Source organism: Pelodiscus sinensis, chromosome 17 (assembly GCF_049634645.1).
Source record: "Pelodiscus sinensis isolate JC-2024 chromosome 17, ASM4963464v1, whole genome shotgun sequence".
Taxonomy (NCBI): domain Eukaryota; kingdom Metazoa; phylum Chordata; order Testudines; family Trionychidae; genus Pelodiscus; species Pelodiscus sinensis.
Window position 1 is genome coordinate 2,436,838 of NC_134727.1, and position 20,997 is coordinate 2,457,834.

A 20,997-nucleotide genomic window follows, 5' to 3' on the forward strand; every position below is an offset into this window, starting at 1 on the left:
CTTTTGGATATAAAAATCGTCAGTAAAGAGAGTATTTAAAAATCCCCAAGAGTCAAGGATTATTTATCTTGGCAAGACAAATGAGAGGAAATATAACAAGAGGTTTGTAAAATGATGACTAGTATAATGAAGTCCAGCTGATTTTCTGCCTCCAATTGCTGTCCCATATCACAAGGACAGAGTGCACAGTGAAATGAAAAGGCAATAAATATATATTACATTGTGGAAATACTTTATCTATGACATACAATTAACAAGTGGAATTCACTGCTGCAGGATTTAAAGACAATTAAAAATGCACTTTCTTTTAAAAAGCAAAGACTTTCTTTTAAAAGGCAAAGTTTAAAAAAGGACATTTCCAGAGAGAATGGGTGGTGCGTTAAGTGTTAACCTTATCCAATTTTCTGAGTGCATAGTTAATAAGTTTATTTCCCTTCTCTGAAGCGTCTAATAAAGGTAACGCTCAGAGGCCGGTCTCAGACTAGAAGTCGACCTGTCTGGGTGTTCCACTTCCTAGGGGTTTGTAAAGATCTCGCCCACTCAGCTCTGTTTGAAGCAGAATATAAAACAAGTTTATTAACCACAGAAGTGCAGAGTTTAAGTGATTCTAAGTAGCAGGCACAGAGCTCAGAGTTGGTTTCTTAAGAAGCAGAAAATAACCCCCCAGTCTAAGTTCTACAAACTAAACAGGATTTGAATCAAGCGACATCTGACCCCTGACGGATGGTAGAAGAAGTCACAAATCCTCGGTGTGCAGGCGGAGACTCTCTCCTGGCCTGGGAGCGCCTTCCTTCCCAGGCTTTGTTCTCCAGACTGCTCCAGGTGTGGAGGTGGGAGGGGAGTGAGGCCAAGTGACGATGTCACTCTCCCTCTTTTATAGTTTCCTCCCCTCACTGGAAAGCTCTTTTGCCGTGATGTCTAGCTGGTGCTTGGTCCTGCCGTGAGGGCAGGGGACTGGTCTCAAGGACCTCTCGAGGTACCGTCAAGTGCTATGATTCTGTGATTCTGTACCTCCAGCTGTGGCCCAAGGCCTCCTCTCTTAGCTGTTTGCACAGGTGGGGCTTTCATTGTAGGAGCCCTGTGTGACTGTAGTGTTGACCACCTGTACCAGCGCTTGTTTCAACCTTCCCCTGTTAGCAGCAGAAGAGCTAATGCTCTTAGCTCTTCTGCTGCTACGAGTCCATCTCCAGATTGTACAGAGGGAAACTTGACTGTATAACTTACCTTGCACTAGGGATGTAAATCCTGTTTAGTCAGGTAACCAGTTAAACATTACATTTAACCAGTTAACCACTGGCGAGGCCCCTGGCTAATCAACACCCGGCTAGGCCGCTGGCTAACTGACACCTGACGAGGCTGCTGGTTAACTGGTTATCAGTAAGCGTCAGCTGGGGAAGTTAACCCTGTCTTGCACTGTGCCCCTTACAGAAGCAGGTTTTCACACTGGTCTGATTTCTCTCTTCCCAGCGGTTCCTCCGAAACTGAAGAAACTGAAGAGCCCAAACGTTCACGTGGGGGAAAAGATTTCGCTGAAGTGTGAGGCTACTGCGGGGAATCCCCAGCCCTCTTACAAGTGGTATAAAGATGGCAAAGAACTGAAGAAGAGCAAGGACATCCGAATAAAATACGGGAACGGCAAGTAAGTATGCAAGGTGATTGCTTTGCATTGTAATAGTTAACATGGGTCTGGTCCAAATTCATTGGCTTGCCCCCTGCCAGCAGACTTGCAGCTGTATCTGTTTTCCCTGTACTCAGACCTCCTTCTGCAGGGAGGCTGTCAGATTTCACAAGCTATGTAGGCTAGTCTAGGTTGGTGTTTGGAGGGGAGCTCACCAAAAAACTCCTACGTGTGTTTTCAGAGTTACTATTAAGGGGTGCTCTAAGGTGGTGTTGGAGGCCAACGTGCTGCTGGAAGACTGAAACAGGCCAGTTTCATTAAAGTGGCAAGTTTTTTGCAAGGGTAGCATCGTTAACTGCAGTGTCCTGGGCAAATTCCATCACCGATGTCCTAAGCATGACTTGCAATTTCAATTGGGTGCACTGCTCCTCTTCACTTCCTGCGCTGCACTTAAACTGTGGTGCACTTTTGCACTTCCTCTTGGCACAGGAGAAGGCCTGGGGTGGCAGAGGGACCAAGGAGAGTGTCCAGAAAACCACACAGACAGTTGCTGGGGCAGAGTCATTTTACACGCCTTGCTTGGCATTGTTTGCGTAGGAGAATCCTCCCAGAGCAGCAGTCTTCCCTGTAAGCTAAACGCTTGGGCAGCCACCCAAGAGAGATTCAAACGCTGCCCAGCTGATTGCCAGTGGTGAGTGCTCTGCTAGCGTGTGTTTCTACTATTGGTACACAGCCACACTGGCCTCAGTGCGCATAACAAAATTTATTCCACACATGGATGGAAAAAACTAGAGGGAGCACTGCAAGGCAGCCTTGGGGCCTGTGTAACAGGCTACAAAACAAGACACACTGATTGTAATGAAGCCATTCTATATTTGGTGAGAACCAACACCATCGGAAGATGAATATGTCATTTCTTCAGCATAATGATCTTTACCAGCCACTCACCCATTGCTTCTGGCATGAGACGGACTATGCCTTGGGCAAGTCTTCACCGCACTGTGCCTCAGTTTCCCCAAGTGTAAAATGAGGATAATTACACTGACATCCTTTGTAAAGCACTTTTAGATGTACTAATTAAAATCTCTGCAGAAGCTGGTTGTGGTTAATGCATTCATGATAACATTTCTGGGGTCCCATGACACCAGACACAGTATCCCCTTGCATCATTTATTGGGGTGAATAGAATGGAGCCATTTATTCAATGTCGTGGAAGTACTGGATGTTAAATATTTTCCATGACACTTTCTCCATGGATAACCCTTTGGCGTGACAGAACAGCCGACTGATAAACAGGAAGTAACTGCAAAGAGGTGGCAAGCGATAGCAGGAGTCGAGAAGGGTTCTCTCCTGCAAGGCTTGGGAATGTGGCAGCCGACCAACAAGCCCCGCAGGCGCTGAGTCACCATAATTTCACAATTAGTCATTTAGTGTTGACATTTGATGTGTCACGTACCTTCCAACCCATCCATCCCTAGCTTGGTACAACCTGAGACAGCTGACAAAGCAAGAGACTCTAAATATAGAGCTGGTTGGTCACTTGGAAGTCTGAACGTTAATTTTCAGCTTCCCTATCCAGTTACGGTGTGTGTCGAATGTACATGTTAAGATTAGAAGTGATTACAATCAAATAAAACACGTTGAGCCATTTTAGCCCCTTCCAATGTTAACTGCCTGCCGTTAGAACAATCTTACTCCTCTTCATGCTGATTGTTCTGTGGTTGAATGGAAGTATCAGTACAATCTAACCGTGGCTCTGAGGCCAGCCCCCTCTGTAATTGTGTATCCACACAGTCTGAAGGCAATAGTGCACAGACTAATATTCACGGGCATCTAGGATGTTATATAGAAATTATCTGTGAACATCCTTGGTAGGCCCAAAGTGTATGGAACTGCATGTGTGTTTCTCTCTCCCTGTGGAGTAGCTACAGGGCTTTGTTACCACGGTACCCGAGCGCCTCACAATCTTTTATTCATTTACCCTCAACGGCCCATGAGGCAGGGCAGTGCTGTTACACCCATTGAACAGATGGGAGAATTGAGGCTCAGCAAGTTAAGGGACTCTTCCCAGCTCTCCGGGGAAGACTGTCTTAGAGTCCTGTTTATCAGACTAGCTCCGTAACCTGTGGGCCACCCTTCCACCCTTTCTCCTCCCTCAACCAGCGACCTTCTCCTCCCACCGGCTGGACCATGTTCCTGCCTCTCTCCTTGGTCCCAGAAGCCCTCTGCTTCCTGTTTGGCGCCCTCTGACACAGAGTGAGGCTGGCAGGCTGGAAGCAGATGGCTTCCCACTTGCCCGGAGCATGCCTGGGGACCACGGGGACGTGTGGCTAGTGACTCCCGTAACTGAAGTGACAGCGTGAGACAGAGCCAACCCTCATCTCTCGAGATGCTCCTGTCAAACCACAAAGCGGCATTTACCCCTTTCCAAGGCACCAGCTTGGCCTGCAGCCAGCGACGGGCGAGACCAGCACTTCCTTCTGACAGAATCAAAGGCCCCAATCCTCACCCGGCCCAGTGCCAGAGTCCGGCCGTGTCCAGATCCTGAGGTCTCCTGACCCATCCCAACCTGCCCCCCGACAGACCTCCATCCCAGGGCAACTCCGCCTTTGGCCCCCAGCCCCGCTTCCAGTGAGAGCAGCGTAAGTGCACCCCTGGCGTTTCTGACTCTCCCTTCCCAGGGCTGGTTCCCAAGGCAGAGGCAGGGACGTGTCTGCCCAAGGGCTACTGGAAACATGCCTGCCCCTGCCCGGATGAGTAAGATTCCACTTTCCCTCCTCTGTCGCACACACAGCGCTAGGTGGCTGCTGGCTCGCTTAGCTGTCGGGTGCAGGCAGGCAGGGGTTCGGCAGCGATACGGGATGTTCCCCTCTGCACTTGGCGGAGAGCAGGCATCCCCATTCAAAACCCAGGTGAAGGATCCGGGAGCTGCGTGTTTGTCTGCAGATACCTCGCCCATCACAACTACGAGTGTTCCAAACCAGGCCCTAGGGGAGAGCAGGGGGCCCCGGGAGAGAAGCCAGGAGGGACTGAAGGCCATCCCTGCTGAAGGGTTCCCTGAAAGCAGCAGGAGATCCCTGCTCTGTGCTCCGGGGGAACCCAACCAAGGTGGCCTTGGGAATGTCTCTGAGCCAAACATGGACATAGGACAGGAAGAGATCGCCTGGACCCAATGCCTTCTTTCACAGGCAGCCCCGTTGTGCCCGTATCTGGCTCCACATTCCAGCTAAGTAAGTGCCCACCTCCATGACTGCTATGCCACCATGGCAAAATAGCCGAACCCCTGTGGGCATGTCGGCCTCCTGGCCAGGTGGGACCTCCTGGGGCAGAGGGTTCAGATCCGTTTCCCTTTGGGGGGTAACGGGGAGAGAAGATCTTAGCCAGGAGAACAAGGAAAGCCTCTCTTCTTGCAGAAAGCAGCGAGGGCTGTATCATGCTCCCACAGCGTGCGTTTCCGGTTCTAATCCAAGGGGCCCGTTCACAGTCAGCGGAACGCTATTCTGTGCACTGTTCGAGCCAGGCCAAGGGCATCCGGGCATTGCACAGAGTTGGGCTTTTTGGTTTTTAGGAATCCCGCACATCTCCGAGGGATTGTTCGGTCACAACCCCGTCTCCAGTTCTTTGCGATCCTCTTGAAACAGTTGATTCTCGGTGCAGCCCAAGAACGGGAGTCAGGAGACCTTGATGGCACCTCCCTGTCGCACCGTTTCTCCACTTCTCAAATGGGGGTGCACGCCTTGCACTAAGGTGCTGTGAGATCAAGAGGTGAAAAGTGCAATGGACGCGCTAAGGGCTGGTAAAGAGGGAGGGGATGGAGACTTCTTCATGTCCCCCAAATGGGAGCCACATGCCATGAAACCGAGCGTACGGCACCAAGCAGACTAGCAATTACCTGTAAGTCAAAAGCTCAGATTTCTCATCAATTATCTGTCCGCGTTGTTAGCTACAAGCACCACCTTCCAGCGCCAGAGGGCAGGGGTGTTGTCTTCAACGAGTTCACAGGAAGGAGGGGGAAATTCCCCATCCCTCCTTACTGAACTGCATGTTCCCCTGCTAATTAGGAACAGGCTTGGGCCAGCCTGCCGTGCACTGGAAGAAAACCTGCCTCTTGGGTGCAAGAGAGTATTGGCTGGCGTCGCATCACCTGCTACATTGAAATACCAAGCCACTGATGGGACTGGAAAGAGCGGAGTGAGCTAAGCTGTATTCAGATCGCCAGAGCAGACCTTCCACCGCCCAGGCTGCTCCGAGTCTGGTAGATCTTTTCCAACACCCTGGGAAATACAATGACGATTGAGTTACTCTGCTTGTGGTGCCTGGCCACGCGGTCCAGCCCTGGCCGGGACAGGTGTGCGGGGGCTCCCGTTTGTCTAGGAGCAGGAACTGTCGCTGGCATTTCTAAGCTCTTCGTTGTCACGAGCTCAAACCAGAGAGCGATGCACATGGCTCTTCCCGGGCTCACACGCTGGGCGGCCTGCTGGTTCAGGTTGCTTTTCTGTCCCAGGCTTGAGGCGAGCTCTTTGCTGTGGCACGAAATGTCTGACTGAGACGGCGAGGCTTGCCCGTCGCGCGCGTGACGTGCTCTGGATGCTCCGTTCGGACGAGGCTGACCATTGGACGAGCCTGCCGAAATGTAAACACCTCTGTAATTTCCCCCTTGGGGTGTCTGCGCTGCACTGTCTAACCCTGGTGCACTGGGGTCTCTCAGCTGTGTGAATGCATCCAGACTGTACCAGTACCGGACACCTAGTAACCCTAACCAAGCAGGTGGGGCTTGTTGGGCGGAGGAATGGGGTCAGCTGGGGTATGGTAGGACACCTGGCTGGCTGAGGGCAGCAGCTCATGGGGTGCTCAGCATGGGGTTGCTCTTTCTCCTGCCTCGCTTCAGTCCTGTTCTGGGCTTGCCCCCGATGCCGGCTCCACCTCTCGGCTCCAGTTCCAGGTCCCCACCCCGGCTCAAACCGTGGAGCTGGGCTGTGGGTCCCTGGCCCTGCCTTGGGGGTTGTATTCTGGCTGCGTATCACACTCCATGCGTAGGAGCTGGTGAGGGCCCGGTGTTCCCTAGCTCGAGAGATTGGGAGGGTCTCTAGTGCGTTATGCGAATCAAACTGCTCCCTGCTCAGGGCGAACTCCTGCAGGCTAGGGTTGCCACATGGTTTTTAACCAAAAATACCAACCCCTTCTCTCCCCCCCCCCCAAAAAACACCAGGGAAAAAATTCCGTTGAGGGAAAAAAAAAGGGGGCGACCAAAGTTGTTGAGCAAAAAAAAACAACAACCCCCCGAGAGTTGTTAAGCTAAGAAAATAAAAAGCAGCACGGCCCCTTTAAGAAATGGTTTTGAGGCTTTGTGGCCCTAACAGGCTGCCGGCGGCTGTCCGTCACCTTGCCTCCCTGCTCCGGGCCGGACAGCTCCCCTGCGGAACCCGGTGACCACCTGGGATTTTCTCCTCCTGGCCGGGAAAAAATCAGAAAGTATCGGACATTTTAGGTGTCAGGTATTTTCTGAATTTTTTTACCGGACAGAAGGCGAAAATACCAGACTGTCCGGGTCAGTACCGGGCACCTGGTAACCCTACTGCAGGCCCCTCCGTGCCATGGCCCTGGGTCTCGGGTTACAGCCTCGCCCGGCACCTGGGCAAGGTGGGGGGAGGGCTGGCTCCATGCTCTTGAAAGGGGTGGGGCAGGGCCTCAGGAAAAAGGGGCGGGGCCAGAGCTAGTGGGCATGCCCCCCATTCTCACTGCTTCCTGGAGTGTGCCATGCAGCACCCCGGCCTCCCCAGGAATGCCTAGGGGCCGCCCAGGGCTCTGGGGGCAATTTAAAGGGGCCAGGCTCCAGGCACCACCACTACTGCAGTGATGCAGCAGCCAGCGGCCCTGCGCCCTTCTGAATCACCAGCCCCTGGGCAGCTGCCCCCCTTTGTCTGCCCGGATTGTCTGTTCCTGTTAAACACAGTCAAATAAAACTCGAGTCTTTTCTTTAAACGGACTTGAAGCCCCCGCCCCCACGTTTCCAGGTTCCCACCTGGGCTGCTGGAAGCTGGACCTGCCTCGGGACGGAGTCCATCTTGCTCGGGAGCACCCAGGCTGTGCCTTGGGGGCAGCACGGGGGCGCTGTGGGGTTCCCCACGTGGCTTCTTGCTCTGATTGATGATTGACAAGGATGCTCGGCCCCGAAGGGAGTCCAGGTCCTTCAGCTAGATTCTGCAGGGCAGGGGGATGTGTAATTTCCATTCCCTCCCGTGCCGCCGGCCTCGCCAGCTCTGGACACGTCAGGAGCCCCGAGCCGGGCAGTGAAAGGCTGCTGGTGGCGACAGCTGCATAGCCAGACAGCGCAGCGTCATCTGAGGAGGGTCTTAACCCTGCTTCCTTGGAAGTGAGGCAGGGCAGGGCGGTCCTGCCCGCTAGGCAAAACATGTAGCGACGTGAGGCACCGCATTTCATAATGCCCAGTGCAGCGGTGTGCTACCTCTGGGCCCCGGCTGCCCCATCCCCCTCCCGGCTCAGTTCTGGTCTATCTCCATCCCCCGACTTGTCCCCCCAGCTCAGCCCCCTCCCAGGCTGGAGGGTGGAGCAGGGGGCAGCTAGAGAGAAGTGATGTTTTCCCCTGAAAAGTGCCCTTCTCTCCAGCCGGCTGCACGGCCGGCTGCTTCTCCTCTGGCTCGGCTCCCTCCTGGCCTGCTCCTGGTTGCCAGCTCGCCCGGCGCGGACGGACATGATGTCACTACAGTAAATGGCGTTCAGTCTGGGAGAGTTGGCACCGGTACTGCCCATGGCTGCAGCCTCCCCCGCAGGGGTCCTGGCCCTGAGTCGGAGCCAGGGGAGAGTAGGCGGGTGAGCTGAGGGAGTGTCGGAGGTGGCTCCCGGAGCCCCAGAAGGGCGCTAGTGGCAGGAGAAGGCCTGGCAGGGCCACCACAGGTAACGGGGTAAGGGGGGACAGGATAGAGGGACCCCAACCCTCCTCCCCCGGGCGAGGATGCTGCTTGTCTAACCACTTCCACACCTCATTTCCCGCTTTTGTTCATTTTCGGCCATTTTATGTTTCCTGTTTGCTGCCTGTTTTTATTGCCTAATCTCGACATTGTGCACTGGAATACAAAACTGCCCGGAGCCATGCAGCTGTGCATTGTTTTTCTACCCTCCAGGTGTGTCTGGCTTTCAGAATTGTATTCTATAAAAAGTGAACAAAACGTCAGGTGAAGAAATAGGTTGGGTCAAGTTGGGAGAAACGTCAGGGTTGTGACTCATTTCTGAACCAGGTGCTTTCCCGTGGCCATGTTCTCCACACAATCCATTATACTTCCTTCTGAAGCCATTGATGGACCTACCCTCCATGAATTTATCAAGTTCTTTTTTGAACCCTGTTAAAGTTCTGGTCTTCCAACATCCTCTGGTGAGGAGTTCCACAGGTTGACTGTGCGCTGAATGAAGAAGAACGTCTTGTTTGTTTTAAACCTGCTGCCTATTCATTTCATTTGGCGACCCCTAGTTCTTGTGTTATGAGAAAGAGAAGGGATAGATGTTTGGGCCAGGGCCTCCATAAGATGAGACCCCACGAAAATCTGTGCCTGCACACCCCCTCCCCCATTTCACTTCCCCTTGCTCCCCTGCTAGCAATAGGGGTCAGGGCAGGGGTTTGCCCCGTCCACATACCTGGTGCTTCAGGGAGTGTGGCAGGGGCTTCTTCTGCTCCGCTGACCAGTGCTCCCAGCAGGGGAGTTGGGCTACAGCATGGAGGCTTGCAAGCCCCCCCAAACCTACTCCCCTGGCCCATCTGGAGCAGTGGGTGGAGACTCGGCTCCCCTGGACTCTGAGCCGAAATGATTCAGAGCAACCCAACCATAATATTCTAAGCAGCATACAAAGGCCACAGTATCATCGGTACGGAGGGTTAACAAACCCAACAGTGTAGAATCTAACCAGCCAATGGAGTTGCACCAAGGATGAATTAGAACACGATCCTGGCCCTTTAGCTGAATGAAGAGAACATGGGAGCCAGGGTGCTGCCTTCCTCAAGAAAAATGCGATGGTCTGCCTGGCGGGTAACACTCCTGAATGGATCTCAGCAGGGAATGCGAAATGAGTGAGGAGGGAAGACTGAAAGAATTGGGCTTGTTTAGTTTGGAAAGGAGAAGGCTGAGGGGGGACATGAGAGCAGCTTTCAGGTATCTAAAAGGGTGTTATAAGGAGGAGGGAGAAAATTATTCTCCTTGGTCTCCGAGGACAGGACAAGAAGCAATGGGTTTAAATTGCAGCAAGGGAGGTTTAGGTTGGACATTAGGAAAAGCTTCCTACCTGTCGGGGGTTAAACGCTGGAATCTTAGAACTGGAAGGGACCTCCCAGCAGGACCAAGAACCATCTAGAGCATCCCTGCCAGGGGTCTGTCCAACCTGCTCTTATATATCTCCAGGGATGGAGTTTCCACAACCCCCCTAGGCAATTTATTCCAGTGTTTATTATCGAATACATTTCTTAGGGAGGTTGTGGGATCTTCATCACTGGAGATACTGAAGAGCAGGTTGGACAGACACCTGGCAGGGATGGTCTAGCTGGTGTAGGTGCTGCCGTGAGGGCTGGGACTGGACTCAATGACCTCTCGAGGTCCCTTTCAGTTCTAGGGTTCTATGAAAAATTGTCAAGATAGTAGAAAAATCTCAACAGGATGAAAGATCAGAGTCTTGTAACCTTTGGAACTCAGATCCCTGAGCGATCAGTGTCAGCACTAGCCTCTCTGCTTTCAGAACTAAACTCAAAACCCCGTTGTTTGACTTACATTTCCCATCCTAATTGTACGATTGTTTTAAAAACGCACAAACCAATCAACCTCAATAAGCCCTTCCCTAGGGGAAATGTTAAGTAAGCCAAGAACTAATTCCTTTGGCACCTCCCTGGAAACACCCCAGTTAAAGATGATTTCCTATTTACAGTAACATTTTGAGACTTATCAGTTTGCCCAATGTTTAATCTATTTAATTGGCACCAGGTTAATTTTATACCATTCCGGTTTTTTTAATCAAACTAATGTGCAGTACTACGTGAAAGTATGTTATGCCAACTCTGTTGTGCTGTGTCAGCCACACTTTGTAATCTCTTCAAAAAAAGATATCAGGTTAATTGCACAGGATCTGTTTTCCATAAACCCATGTTGACTTGTGTTAATTATATTACCCCCCTTTAATTCTTTATTAATCAAGACCTATACCAGCTGCTCCATTATTTTGCCTAGGACTGATATCAGATTCAGAGGCTTGTAATTATCTAGGTCATCTCATTTATCCTTTTTAAAATATTGGCAAACAAGCTTTTTTCCAGATTTCTGGAACATCCTCGCTGCTCAAAATCTTACTGAAAATCAACATTACCAGTCCAGTGAGCTCCTCAGCCAGCAATTTAAAGACTCTTGGATGCAAATTATCTGAGCCTATGGACTTAAAAAATGTCTCTCTTTAGCATATGTTGTTTAGCATCCTTCTGAGATATTAGTGGAATGGAAAGAGTGTTAGGATGTTCTTTGATGATATCGTCTGTTCCTTCCTCCCCGAATGTAGAACAGACATATTTATTGAACACATCTGCTTTTCTGCTTTATTATTGATAATTCTATCAGTACTATTGATGAGATTCTTTTTGTTCCTAATGTACTCACAAAACTCCATTCTTTTGTCCTTTTACCTCTGCTGGCCATAGATTTCTCCTTGTGTCCCTTTGCTTCCTTTATCAATTTTCTGCAATTGCTAGTTTCTGATTTATATTCATTACTATAAACTTTTCCTTTCCTTTTATTTAGTTATGCAATCATTTATACATACATGCAGTTGCCTTCATTTTTCTTCTAAATTCTTCTTCGATTGGGGCTTTTAGGGCATCTAGCAAAGTGTTCTAAAACAATTCCTGTTCATCATTCACATGTGTCTGATTAAATTCTTTCTCCTAGCAGACTGGGCTCATAATTGTTTTCAGCATTATGAAATTGGCCCCTTTAAAAGCACCAAATATCTAATTCTGGACTGGACCTAATTCTGTTTACACACGCTAAATGTAATCAAATTATAATTACTTATTACTAAGCTACCATTACTTTTTAGTTCTACAATCAGCTTCCTTTTTTCTGTCAAGGTCTAGTATAGAATTCTCATGTGTAGGATGCAGAACTTTCCGAGCTAGGAAATTGTCATCTATAACATTTAGAAATTCCCAGCATGGTCAGCAAGAGACCGTTCAATTGGAGTGATGCATGGAAGTCCCCTATGATGTCCCCACTCTTTTCCCATTCGTATTATAGGAGGAGCCAATTATCCTGTTCCCTGGTGTCATTGATGGTCTGTAGCAGACACCAGCAGCTACCCCGTCTTGTGCGTTATCTGTTGGGACATTCAGGGTCATTTTCCTCTGTGTTCGGGCGCCGGCACACTTCTCCCTAGGGGCTGCCGAGCTGCTCTCCCGAATACCTGTTCTCTTGCTAATTAAGCGCAGATGGTAACGTTAGTTGCAGCCTGGTCCAGTGTGTTTGCTCCAGGTGTTTCTAGCCGCTTGGAACCCTGGAACCCACGTGGCCTTCGGACCCTGTGTGTTAGCAGTACCGAGGCTGGGACACTACCTCTAGCTGCTGGCCAAAGGGAGGCTAAAACCGGCCGCCCTGCTAGCTCCAGTAGCAGAGGGCTGGAGTGTGAAAGCCCTGCATTCAAGCCCCGCCTCCAGCTTCGCCTGTGTCCAATCAGAGCATAGTACACACCACTACCTTCGTGGTACAGGTTGAACCTCTGTAAACTGGGACTCTCTGGTCCAGCAACATCTCTGGTTCTGAAGGGCCATGGATGTTCCAGGACCAGAGAGCCTCGGTAGAGGTCTGGCGCCCGGGCGCGACCCAGCTGGGCTGCCCAGCAAGGCTGGGAGCTGGGAGGGGCAGGGGGGATACCGGCAGGGCATCATGGCTGGCACCTGGCGCGGGGGGGGGCAGGAACCAGAAGGTCAGTGTCCAGTCCAGGGCTGGGGGGCTGGTAGCAGTGGGGCCAGTTATGACCTCCCCTGGTCTGGCAAAATGCCGCATCCAGGACGGGTCAGGCCCCAAGGGTGCTGGACCAGGGGGGGTCCCATCTGTACGTGATCCTTGAGGAGTTCAGACTCGGTGGTGCTGGCTTGCAAGGAAACGTGTAAAACACGGTGCTCGAGTTCATGTCTCCCGCCAGTGGCTGGGTCCGGCGGCTCTGCGGAGGCGTGGGAATACTCACCATGCGCCAGTAGCCAGTTGCTGGACCTGGGTTCCGCCCACCCCAGATAACTCAGATTGTCTAGGTGTCATTCCACATCCACGGGGAGATAATCAACCCTTTAGTTACAGGGCTGGAGCATAACGCTCAGCTCCCAGGCTGCTGGCTTCATCGGGAGACAGACCCTGCCCCCGCGTCCGCGAGTGCCGCTCTCCGGCCTCGGCTCCCTGCTCGCTCGGGGCAGAGCATCACTTCCTGCGTTACGCCCGAGCGCTTTCCTGGAGTGCTTGCAATTTCCCCACGCCGATCAGACTCACCCCGCAGTCGTGCCTGAGCTCAGACAGCCTGCCATCCGCACCACGTGACTGTGCCAGCCAGGCACAGGTGGGGGGAGAGGGCGCTGTGTTTTTAACCTCATAAACAGCGTTCATGGGAAAGTAAAAAAAAAATATATTTTGTTTTTCGACAGAAAAATTTCCAGGCTGCAGTTCAATAAGGTGAAGCTGGAAGACGCCGGGGAGTACAGCTGTGAAGCAGAGAACGTGCTAGGGAAAGACACGGCCAAAGGCAGCCTTGCTGTGAGAAGTGGTAAGTTGAGAAGCCAGAGGCTGTCGGGAGACGGCTGTTGCCTTTCTTACACGGGGGCGGCGTGCTCTGCACAGGATCTGTCGTGTGTGTGGGCTGGGGCTTCCATGCACTCCTGGGAAGCCATCGTGGGAGACAAAGGAAAACGCAGCCTTAGCATAAGTGTTTATGGTCACTCCCCACTGCTGGCGGAGCGGGTGAGCGACACTTTACACCGGCTGGAAACAAAATACGATTCGAAAGAACAACGGGAGGCGGGGGCAGTGGAGGGTTTACACTCTGAGAAGCAGAGTTGAGCAGAAGAAGACGATGGCTGGGGCAGGTGGGGCTTGTTGGAGTGAAATGCCAACAGATGGGCATCCAGTGAAGTGTGCTCCCTCTCTCGGAGGGTCATGTGGGCTAGTGGGTGGAGCCTGTTTCAGTGTTACTGGAGTTGGGCACGTCACATGATCCACTTCCTACTGCACATCACAATAAGCTGCATTGCTCCCAGCTGTATCTTCAGCTCGCAGCATTGCCTCGCCGGTGCTCGTAGGCTTGGGCCTCCATTGGTCACCTCACGTCATCACTGTCTCCCTGCATGGCTGAGCTGTCCCATCTGTAAAAATAAAAGGTGCACGTCTGTGTCTGTACAGGCCTCCGGATGCTACATGCTGGCTGTGTGTTAAGCATTGTGTGGAAGAGGCTCTGCTGCCTCTTCCAGTTTAGGAAAAGAACCCAGAGTTCGCTAACTGGACAACACAACCCCTTTAAACAGTTAGAACAGCATTCTCAAGCCTAGGCATTGCATGGGCAGCAGGTGATCGTGCCTGCAAATCAGACACAGCATATACTTGGTGGCCTCCGCTTAAGCAGCTGGGTTTTGAAGATGTAGCCCTTTCATATTTCATGCATCTGAGACTGGTAAGTCACTGGCAGGACAGGTCGAACCTCTCCAGTCCGGCACTCTGGTCCAGCAACCTCAGTGGTCCAGCATGATTCTAATTAATGGGATGGCCGCTTGTCATGGGGGTGGCCAAGTTTCCCACGGTCCCATAAAGTTTGTTTGCAGCTCCCAGCCCTGGCTCTCGGTGCTCTGAGCCGTTATCTAGCTCTACTTTACCCCGACATGTCCGCTACGAGCCCAGCAAGCAGGGGAGGCGTACCTTAGGCGTGTGGCCGCTGGCTGCATTAGCAGTAGCACCTTCACTCTTGGGCCTGCCAGTGCCAAGCCTCAGTGCAGAGTAGCCGATGCTGAGCACAAGCCTGGGGCTCTCCTGTTGACGGCTTGCGCGAGGTAAAGAGAAGGGATGGTCGCTGCATGCAGCCGCAGTCCGGCACGGCGCTGACCTCGCCAGTCTCTTCTCCAAAGTCCTTCCCTGGCTCCCTCTGCTTCTGCACTAAATTCAAACCTCCCCTCTCCCATGCCACCTGCACCTCTGCTCTGTCGCCTGCCAATCCGCGCTGCTGCAAACCTCCCTCCTCAAGGAGCGTGTGGTGCCTTTCGGCGGCAGCACGTTTCCCTTGGCGCCGGGTCCTCTCTGAGGCGGCAGCGAACCCCCCTGTCTTATCTGCCAATTCCATCGTAAGTTGCTTGGGGCTCGTGCCTGCCTCTTTCTGCATCAGCCTGCCGCTTGAATCTCTTTCTCACTCCACCAAGAACATGGAGAAAACAGGAAGGAAAGCAAGGAACACAAACGCAGCGCAATAGGATGCAACATATGCATGCCAGAGCAGTGCAGGCTGGACGACACAGGCAGTCAAAGGAAACTGGACATAGGTTCCCCGCCTGATCTTTTTAGGCCTTGGAATCTTAACTCCATACAATGGACGTCACCTGAGTAAAGCAAAGAAGAGAAAAGGACGAAATAGGAATCAAACGCCACTCTAGGAGAACAAGCGCTGCCGAACCCAGGCCTCCGGCAAGGAAAATCAGTCCAACAGGCGACACCTTTGTATGGCGATAAGCCGAATGCCACGTTAAATGATACGATAAATGTTCTGTCTGACCCAGACCCTGGGCGTTTGGCAGCTCCATTGTGCCATGTACATTGTGACACCGCTGTGGGGTTTGTTTGGTTTTGTATTTTTAATTAAATGATGAGTTTAGCTCCGTTGAAATGTCCTGGATTGGCACCGTGCCCTGAGATTCAGAGAGCTGGTGCCTGCTGCCGACCCTCCCAGCTGAAGCTGTAATGAAAGAGACCCTGGGGCTCAAGGATTTACTTGTTAACTTTAATCTCGTTCTGACTTTGGGTTGGTATTGATACCACCACACTACATTCAGTCCTAGCGAGTTTGACAGAGTAGCTACTGGAGGTACTAGTGGTAGATATTACAGCCAGGCGTTTGCAGCATATGCGAAGCGTGTGCAGAAAAAAATTAAAAACAACTTCCGGGAGAAAACAGTGTCACTGTATTCCCTAGCCGCAGACCTATCCACCTTTGCTCTGGCTCTCTTCCGGTGTTGTTACAGTGTCATTCTCACCTCTCCCTCGTTCTCTGCCCTCCTGCGACTCCCTGCCCTCCGAATGAACACACACACACACACACACACTCTCTCTCTCTCTCTCTCTCTCTCTCTCTCTGCAACCTGCCTTTGTTCAATGGAACTAACAATAGCTGCAGTCTCATGTTGCACTGATACTTAACAACCAGTTAAACACGTCAGTATATAAAGCCGATGGACCCTGGTTATCAGCAGGTGGAACTGAACCTGGAACCTGCGGGGCTGATGCCACGTGCCCCTACTGCGTGAGCTAAAAGCCAGCGGCCCCTTTGTTAAGCGGACTTCGCTCTCCCTTGTCAGTGGTCTCAGTGCCTCTGGTGACAAGTAACATAGTTAGCCATGTCCTCTTTGTTCTCTACATTATTAAGGGGCATTGTTAATAGAAATTGCCAACGTATATTTCAGTGTGGCCCGAGCAAATGTAACCTCACTGGGGGAAACAAACCGACGTAAGAGCTTTCCCTCCCCTGATCCTGCAGTGCTTGGGCAAGCAAATATATCTGTGCCCTCTACAGGAGCCCTGAGCTGGACTCGCTTTCCAGTCCTGCTCCCGCCCCGCCCCACCCGCTCCCAGCTGCTCCCACCTGGTTTGTGGGAATGTTTATCCTGCTCCTGCTGTTGTGGCGGCAGGTCGTGCGGGGTCCTAGTCCCAAGGCGGGGTACTATTCCCTGCTGTTTTTCTGTCCTCCTCCCCTCCTCGCTTTGCACCCTGGGGGCCGCAGTGCTTGACCCTCCCCGCTTTCAGTCCTGCTGGGCACCACTGTGCTGGGAAGTGTAAGAAAAAAACATTCACACCAGAAAATAGAGAGGTTTTGTTTTTTTACTTCCTTAACGGATGTGAGACGCCCACGAAGGCCCTTTTCTGCTGTTCTCTCTCTTCACCTCTGGGCGATGGGGGGGGGGGCTCCCAGGTCTCCCCGCCTGCGGTGATTTCCCAGCAGTATCGCCGAGGTCTCGCGCCCTGCTGATTTCTCCTTTTCTCGTTTGCAGATTGTGAGGGAGAGACGAGGCTGGGCCCTGGGTAGAGAGAACGCCCATTGGCGAGGCCTCTCAGTCAGTGTCTAGCATTTTCCAGTATTTCTTATCCACAGACAATTTCCATTGCAAGGCAAGTCGCTAGCCTATCTAGACTGGTATAACTCCTTGGGCGGTGGCCAATGTTCCCTCTAATCTTTTGCATCCATGTGTGGATTTTTTTCCACCCACGTGCAGAATAACTTTTGTGATGTGCACTGAGGCATATGTGAATGTGCACCACCCGCAAAAAAACCCCCACAAGTTGTGGGTGCTCTGCTAATCAGCTGGGCAACATTTCAATCTCTCCTGTGCAGCAGAGGAAGGTTAAAAAACTAGCAGTTAGCCATAGTGAAGCTGAGAAATTCCTTCCTGTCTTCTGCAAACTGATCAGTCTGAGCCCGTAAGCATACATGTTGACCATCTATTGCCTTCCTTTATCTCGCACTGCCGCCAATGTTGCGTACAGTAATAAAATGACCCTACCTTTCCTTAAACTCACTCACCGCTTGTCTCGGTGGCTTCCTGTGGTTCTACCTTTGGATACCATCCTGTCAGGGAAAGAAACATCATTCCACTGTCTCCTCCCCATGCCAGAGTCAGGCCTGTATCTCCACTTCCTGAACTCCTCCGCATTGTAAACACAGGGATGCTAGCTGAGTGAAGCGCCTTCTATCAGGTGGCTCAACAAAGAAGTGCACTCCTTAACGGGACTCCTTTGTGTGATTATTCAAATGAGAATGCTAAATAGGCCAATCACAGCAAACACATTTAAACACCTCCTTGTGTGTTCTGTACCAGCAAGACCCTCCCCACCTGTTCCAACACACCTTCCCAAAATAGCTATTCCACCATGATCTTCAGCTGCCAATGGATATTCATTGCTTTCTACCTTAATTTCCCCAGGAACAACGAATGCACCACAAGTCTTACCTGCCTCAGAAACTAAATTAGTTGTAATGGAAGAAGAGCGTAAGTATCATTTTTCCCCCTCACCCAATTTTTCTCTCTTTCTTTACTTTGCTTCTTCAACACATTCCACTTTAATACTTTATTATAGTCTGGCATATACTTAATCTCTGCTTCTGCTCCATTTCCGAGCAAGGATTTGACCACTAAGTAGATCCTTCAAAAGAAATGTTTGTTTCTGACATCTAAGCTGCAGAGAGAGATGGTATCCTAACTTGAGGATCAGGGAGCTTTTAATGTCCTTAGCCACATTTTAAGAGATGCAAACTCTTTCAGTGAATATATTTTATTTATATAGGTCAGATATATAACTTTCTTTTCTGTTTTTCAGTTTAAAGTTTCCCCTACTCCCAAGGTGAAGCAGGAACATAGGAAAACCAAGAAAAAAGTCCCTGCTTAATGTATACATGCACAGGATGGATAATAGCAGGAAAATAGAGTTGCACTCTATTGCTGCATTTTTATCAGACATTTCTCGAAAGTAAGAGTAGATTTACTGAAATATTTCATTGGGCAGAAATGTTTTTGTCATTCATTTTTATTAGATTTCTCCCCAAAAGGAATATAGACCATTAAAAATAGAACTATACTAGCCACCAGGCAGGAACTATATAAAAGCCCAATGTCTGACAGATATATGTATTATCCCGCAGTTTGTTCAGGTGTATAATGCTGTTTCTATAAATGGGTCCCCCTCTCTTTTCAAAGACACGTGACTAACCTAACACAGACAATACCCTGGACATCCCATAACAATTGACTCTCAGCTGGATCTGTAGACCAAACGATGTTGAGTTCCTTGGTACATTTCCACTTCTGTAGAGTGAGTCCTGCGATTAACAGTACAGAGCGCTAGGGGGAAGATGTCAAGAGTGGGTCCAAAATCTTTCTGACGTGAGAAGGTCGTGCTCATACTTAAGTCTGCAGGATCAGAGCTTCGTGTTAGCCCTTAAATCCCCTTGTATCCCCCACAGTCTTTTCAGCATGTGATTTCTCACCCATGACGGCACTTCATTTTTATAGCTAAACGTTTCGGTAAAACGAATCCACGGGGGTTACAAACCAAGGGGATGCCGGCTGTACGTTTCTAAGGAGCGACTGATGGCCCTTGCTGTTCACTAGGGCACTGTGTGACCACATGTGGCAGCACAACCACTTCGCTCAGGGAGATGTTATGTAGGGCTGGGTCCTTACGTGAAATTGAAGGGCCTGATCCTGCAGCCCATACTGCGGGCTAGTTCAGCCAGGCTCATGTATTTGTTGTCATTATCAATACCATGTGATATGTGTACACGCAAGGAAACAATAACATCCCTGCCCTGAAAATGTAGAGTCTAAAGCCGGGGTCGCCGATGGGGTGGGGCCAAAAGGGAAACCGCCCCAGAGCCCGATGACTGAAAAGGGTCTTCTTGCTGTCACTGCCACTATCACATGCCTGGCCTGAGCCTGGGGCCCTTTAAATCACCGCCAGAGCCCCAGGACAGGGCAGTGCTGAAGGGCTGGCTCCGCCCCTCCCGCCCAAAGTCCGCCCACCTTGCTCAAGGCCCAGCAATTCTATTGGGAGTCCTATCTAAGGCGGGAGTTCTCAGTCCAGGATATACGGACTCCCGGCTACACAGAAGTCTTCCAGGGCTACATCAGCTCATCTAGCTATCTGCCTGGTTTCACAACAGGCTACATAAAGAGCAGGCGCGAAGTCAGTACAAATTAAAATTTCACACAGACGATGGCTTGTTGATACTGCTCCGTATACTGCATACGGGAATGTCAGTCCAATACTTATATTCCAATGGCTTGATTTTAGAATAATATGGTAAAATGAGAAAGTCGGCCGCTTGTCGGGAGCAGCGTGCCGTGACGCGTTTGTACATTTATGTCTGATTTTGTACTCAAGGGGTGAGGTGAATTTGGGGGTACACAGGACAAATCACATTGCTGACAGAGGGACAGTCGTCTGGAAAGGGTTAGGGTCGTAAAGGCTGTACCTTGCACGATTTATCCACGTGAGTGATCTGAACACAAGAAGCCCTGTTGGGTTGGATTGGACCTGGGGAGTCAAGCTCTCAGGAGAAGGCTGTAAATTAAGATATGCCCCCCCCCCCCCCAAAAAAAGTTAGCAGATTCTGGGTTTGGGGAAAGGGTGATTTTAATGTGGTTATAATTTTAATGTGGATGCTTCTGTTTGGCAGGATCCATCTCCTGGCTGTTAAAACTCCCTACCAACAGACATGATCGTTCTGGTATATTGATAGGTATATTATTAAGATTTCTTAGGAGACAACATTAAGGACTTTAAGCAATCTCCCAGCCTGCTACCCCAATGATTTAAGGAAATAAAAATCCACGTGTATCTAGGTAAACTCTTCAGCCCATGTATTTATAGTGGGTGAAGATTTCAAGTATATCAGCTACCAGAGTAATACATCTGGATACAATTTTGTTAAGGTTCCTAATGAGAAAAGCGGTTTGTCTTTAAAAAAGGCTCATTGTTTTTGAGGCCGTCTAATTTAATCTTCTAATTTAATCTTGTGCTTATGCTAAACGCTGCGTGAGCCACATCAGGCTATGATGTGGCAACTTATGGCATCATAAACACAGGACTCACCAATCTGCTCTCAGTGACGCCAGGAAGAATCCAGAGTCATGATCTGCTTCCCTGGAGTCCCTCTGGATTTGCACAGGTTTAACTGAAAGCTGACTAGTAGAAATCCCCTGCATCATCGAGCTTTTATGGGATTTTTTCCGGGGTAACCGGTGTGGAAAATGGGCTCACACTGTGTCTCAGCACAAAAAGGAAAATCAGAAAATTGCTATGCAGGAAAACGTTCATTGTTTGTCTCTTTCTTTTCCACCCCAGCTTGCCTCTGGGTGAAGGTCTCCCTCTTTCGGTAAATGTCACCTCCACTTTGACAGCAGGGACACCTGGTTATTTTGAAGCTGTGCTCTGATTGTCGTTCTTATGGGGAGGTGGGAAAAGCGCCATCACTAAGGCAGCAATTGGCTTTTTCTGTTATAAGCCTTCCTGGGAACCCCATCAAAGCTCACCAGCATGAAACTGCTGTGCTGGACATTTCTTACGTGCTCACTGGAAACCAGGGCCAAGTCCGTGTATTGAAGT

General features: G+C 50.6%; 1 protein-coding gene across 5 annotated transcripts in view; it reads left to right on the plus strand.

Moving 5' to 3' along the window:
* NRG2 (neuregulin 2) overlaps positions 1 to 20,997 on the plus strand; it is a 199,531-nt gene that overhangs the window by 98,592 nt on the left and 79,942 nt on the right. For 4 of the 5 annotated variants that reach the window (XM_075900098.1, XM_075900096.1, XM_075900097.1 and 1 more), the window contains 3 exons: positions 1,468 to 1,639; positions 13,293 to 13,411; positions 17,817 to 17,882. In XM_075900098.1, the coding sequence (XP_075756213.1) occupies positions 1,468 to 1,639; positions 13,293 to 13,411; positions 17,817 to 17,882 (357 nt within the window). The remainder of the gene's footprint in view (positions 1 to 1,467; positions 1,640 to 13,292; positions 13,412 to 17,816; positions 17,883 to 20,997) is intronic. The other variant, XM_075900099.1, reaches the window with a different exon arrangement.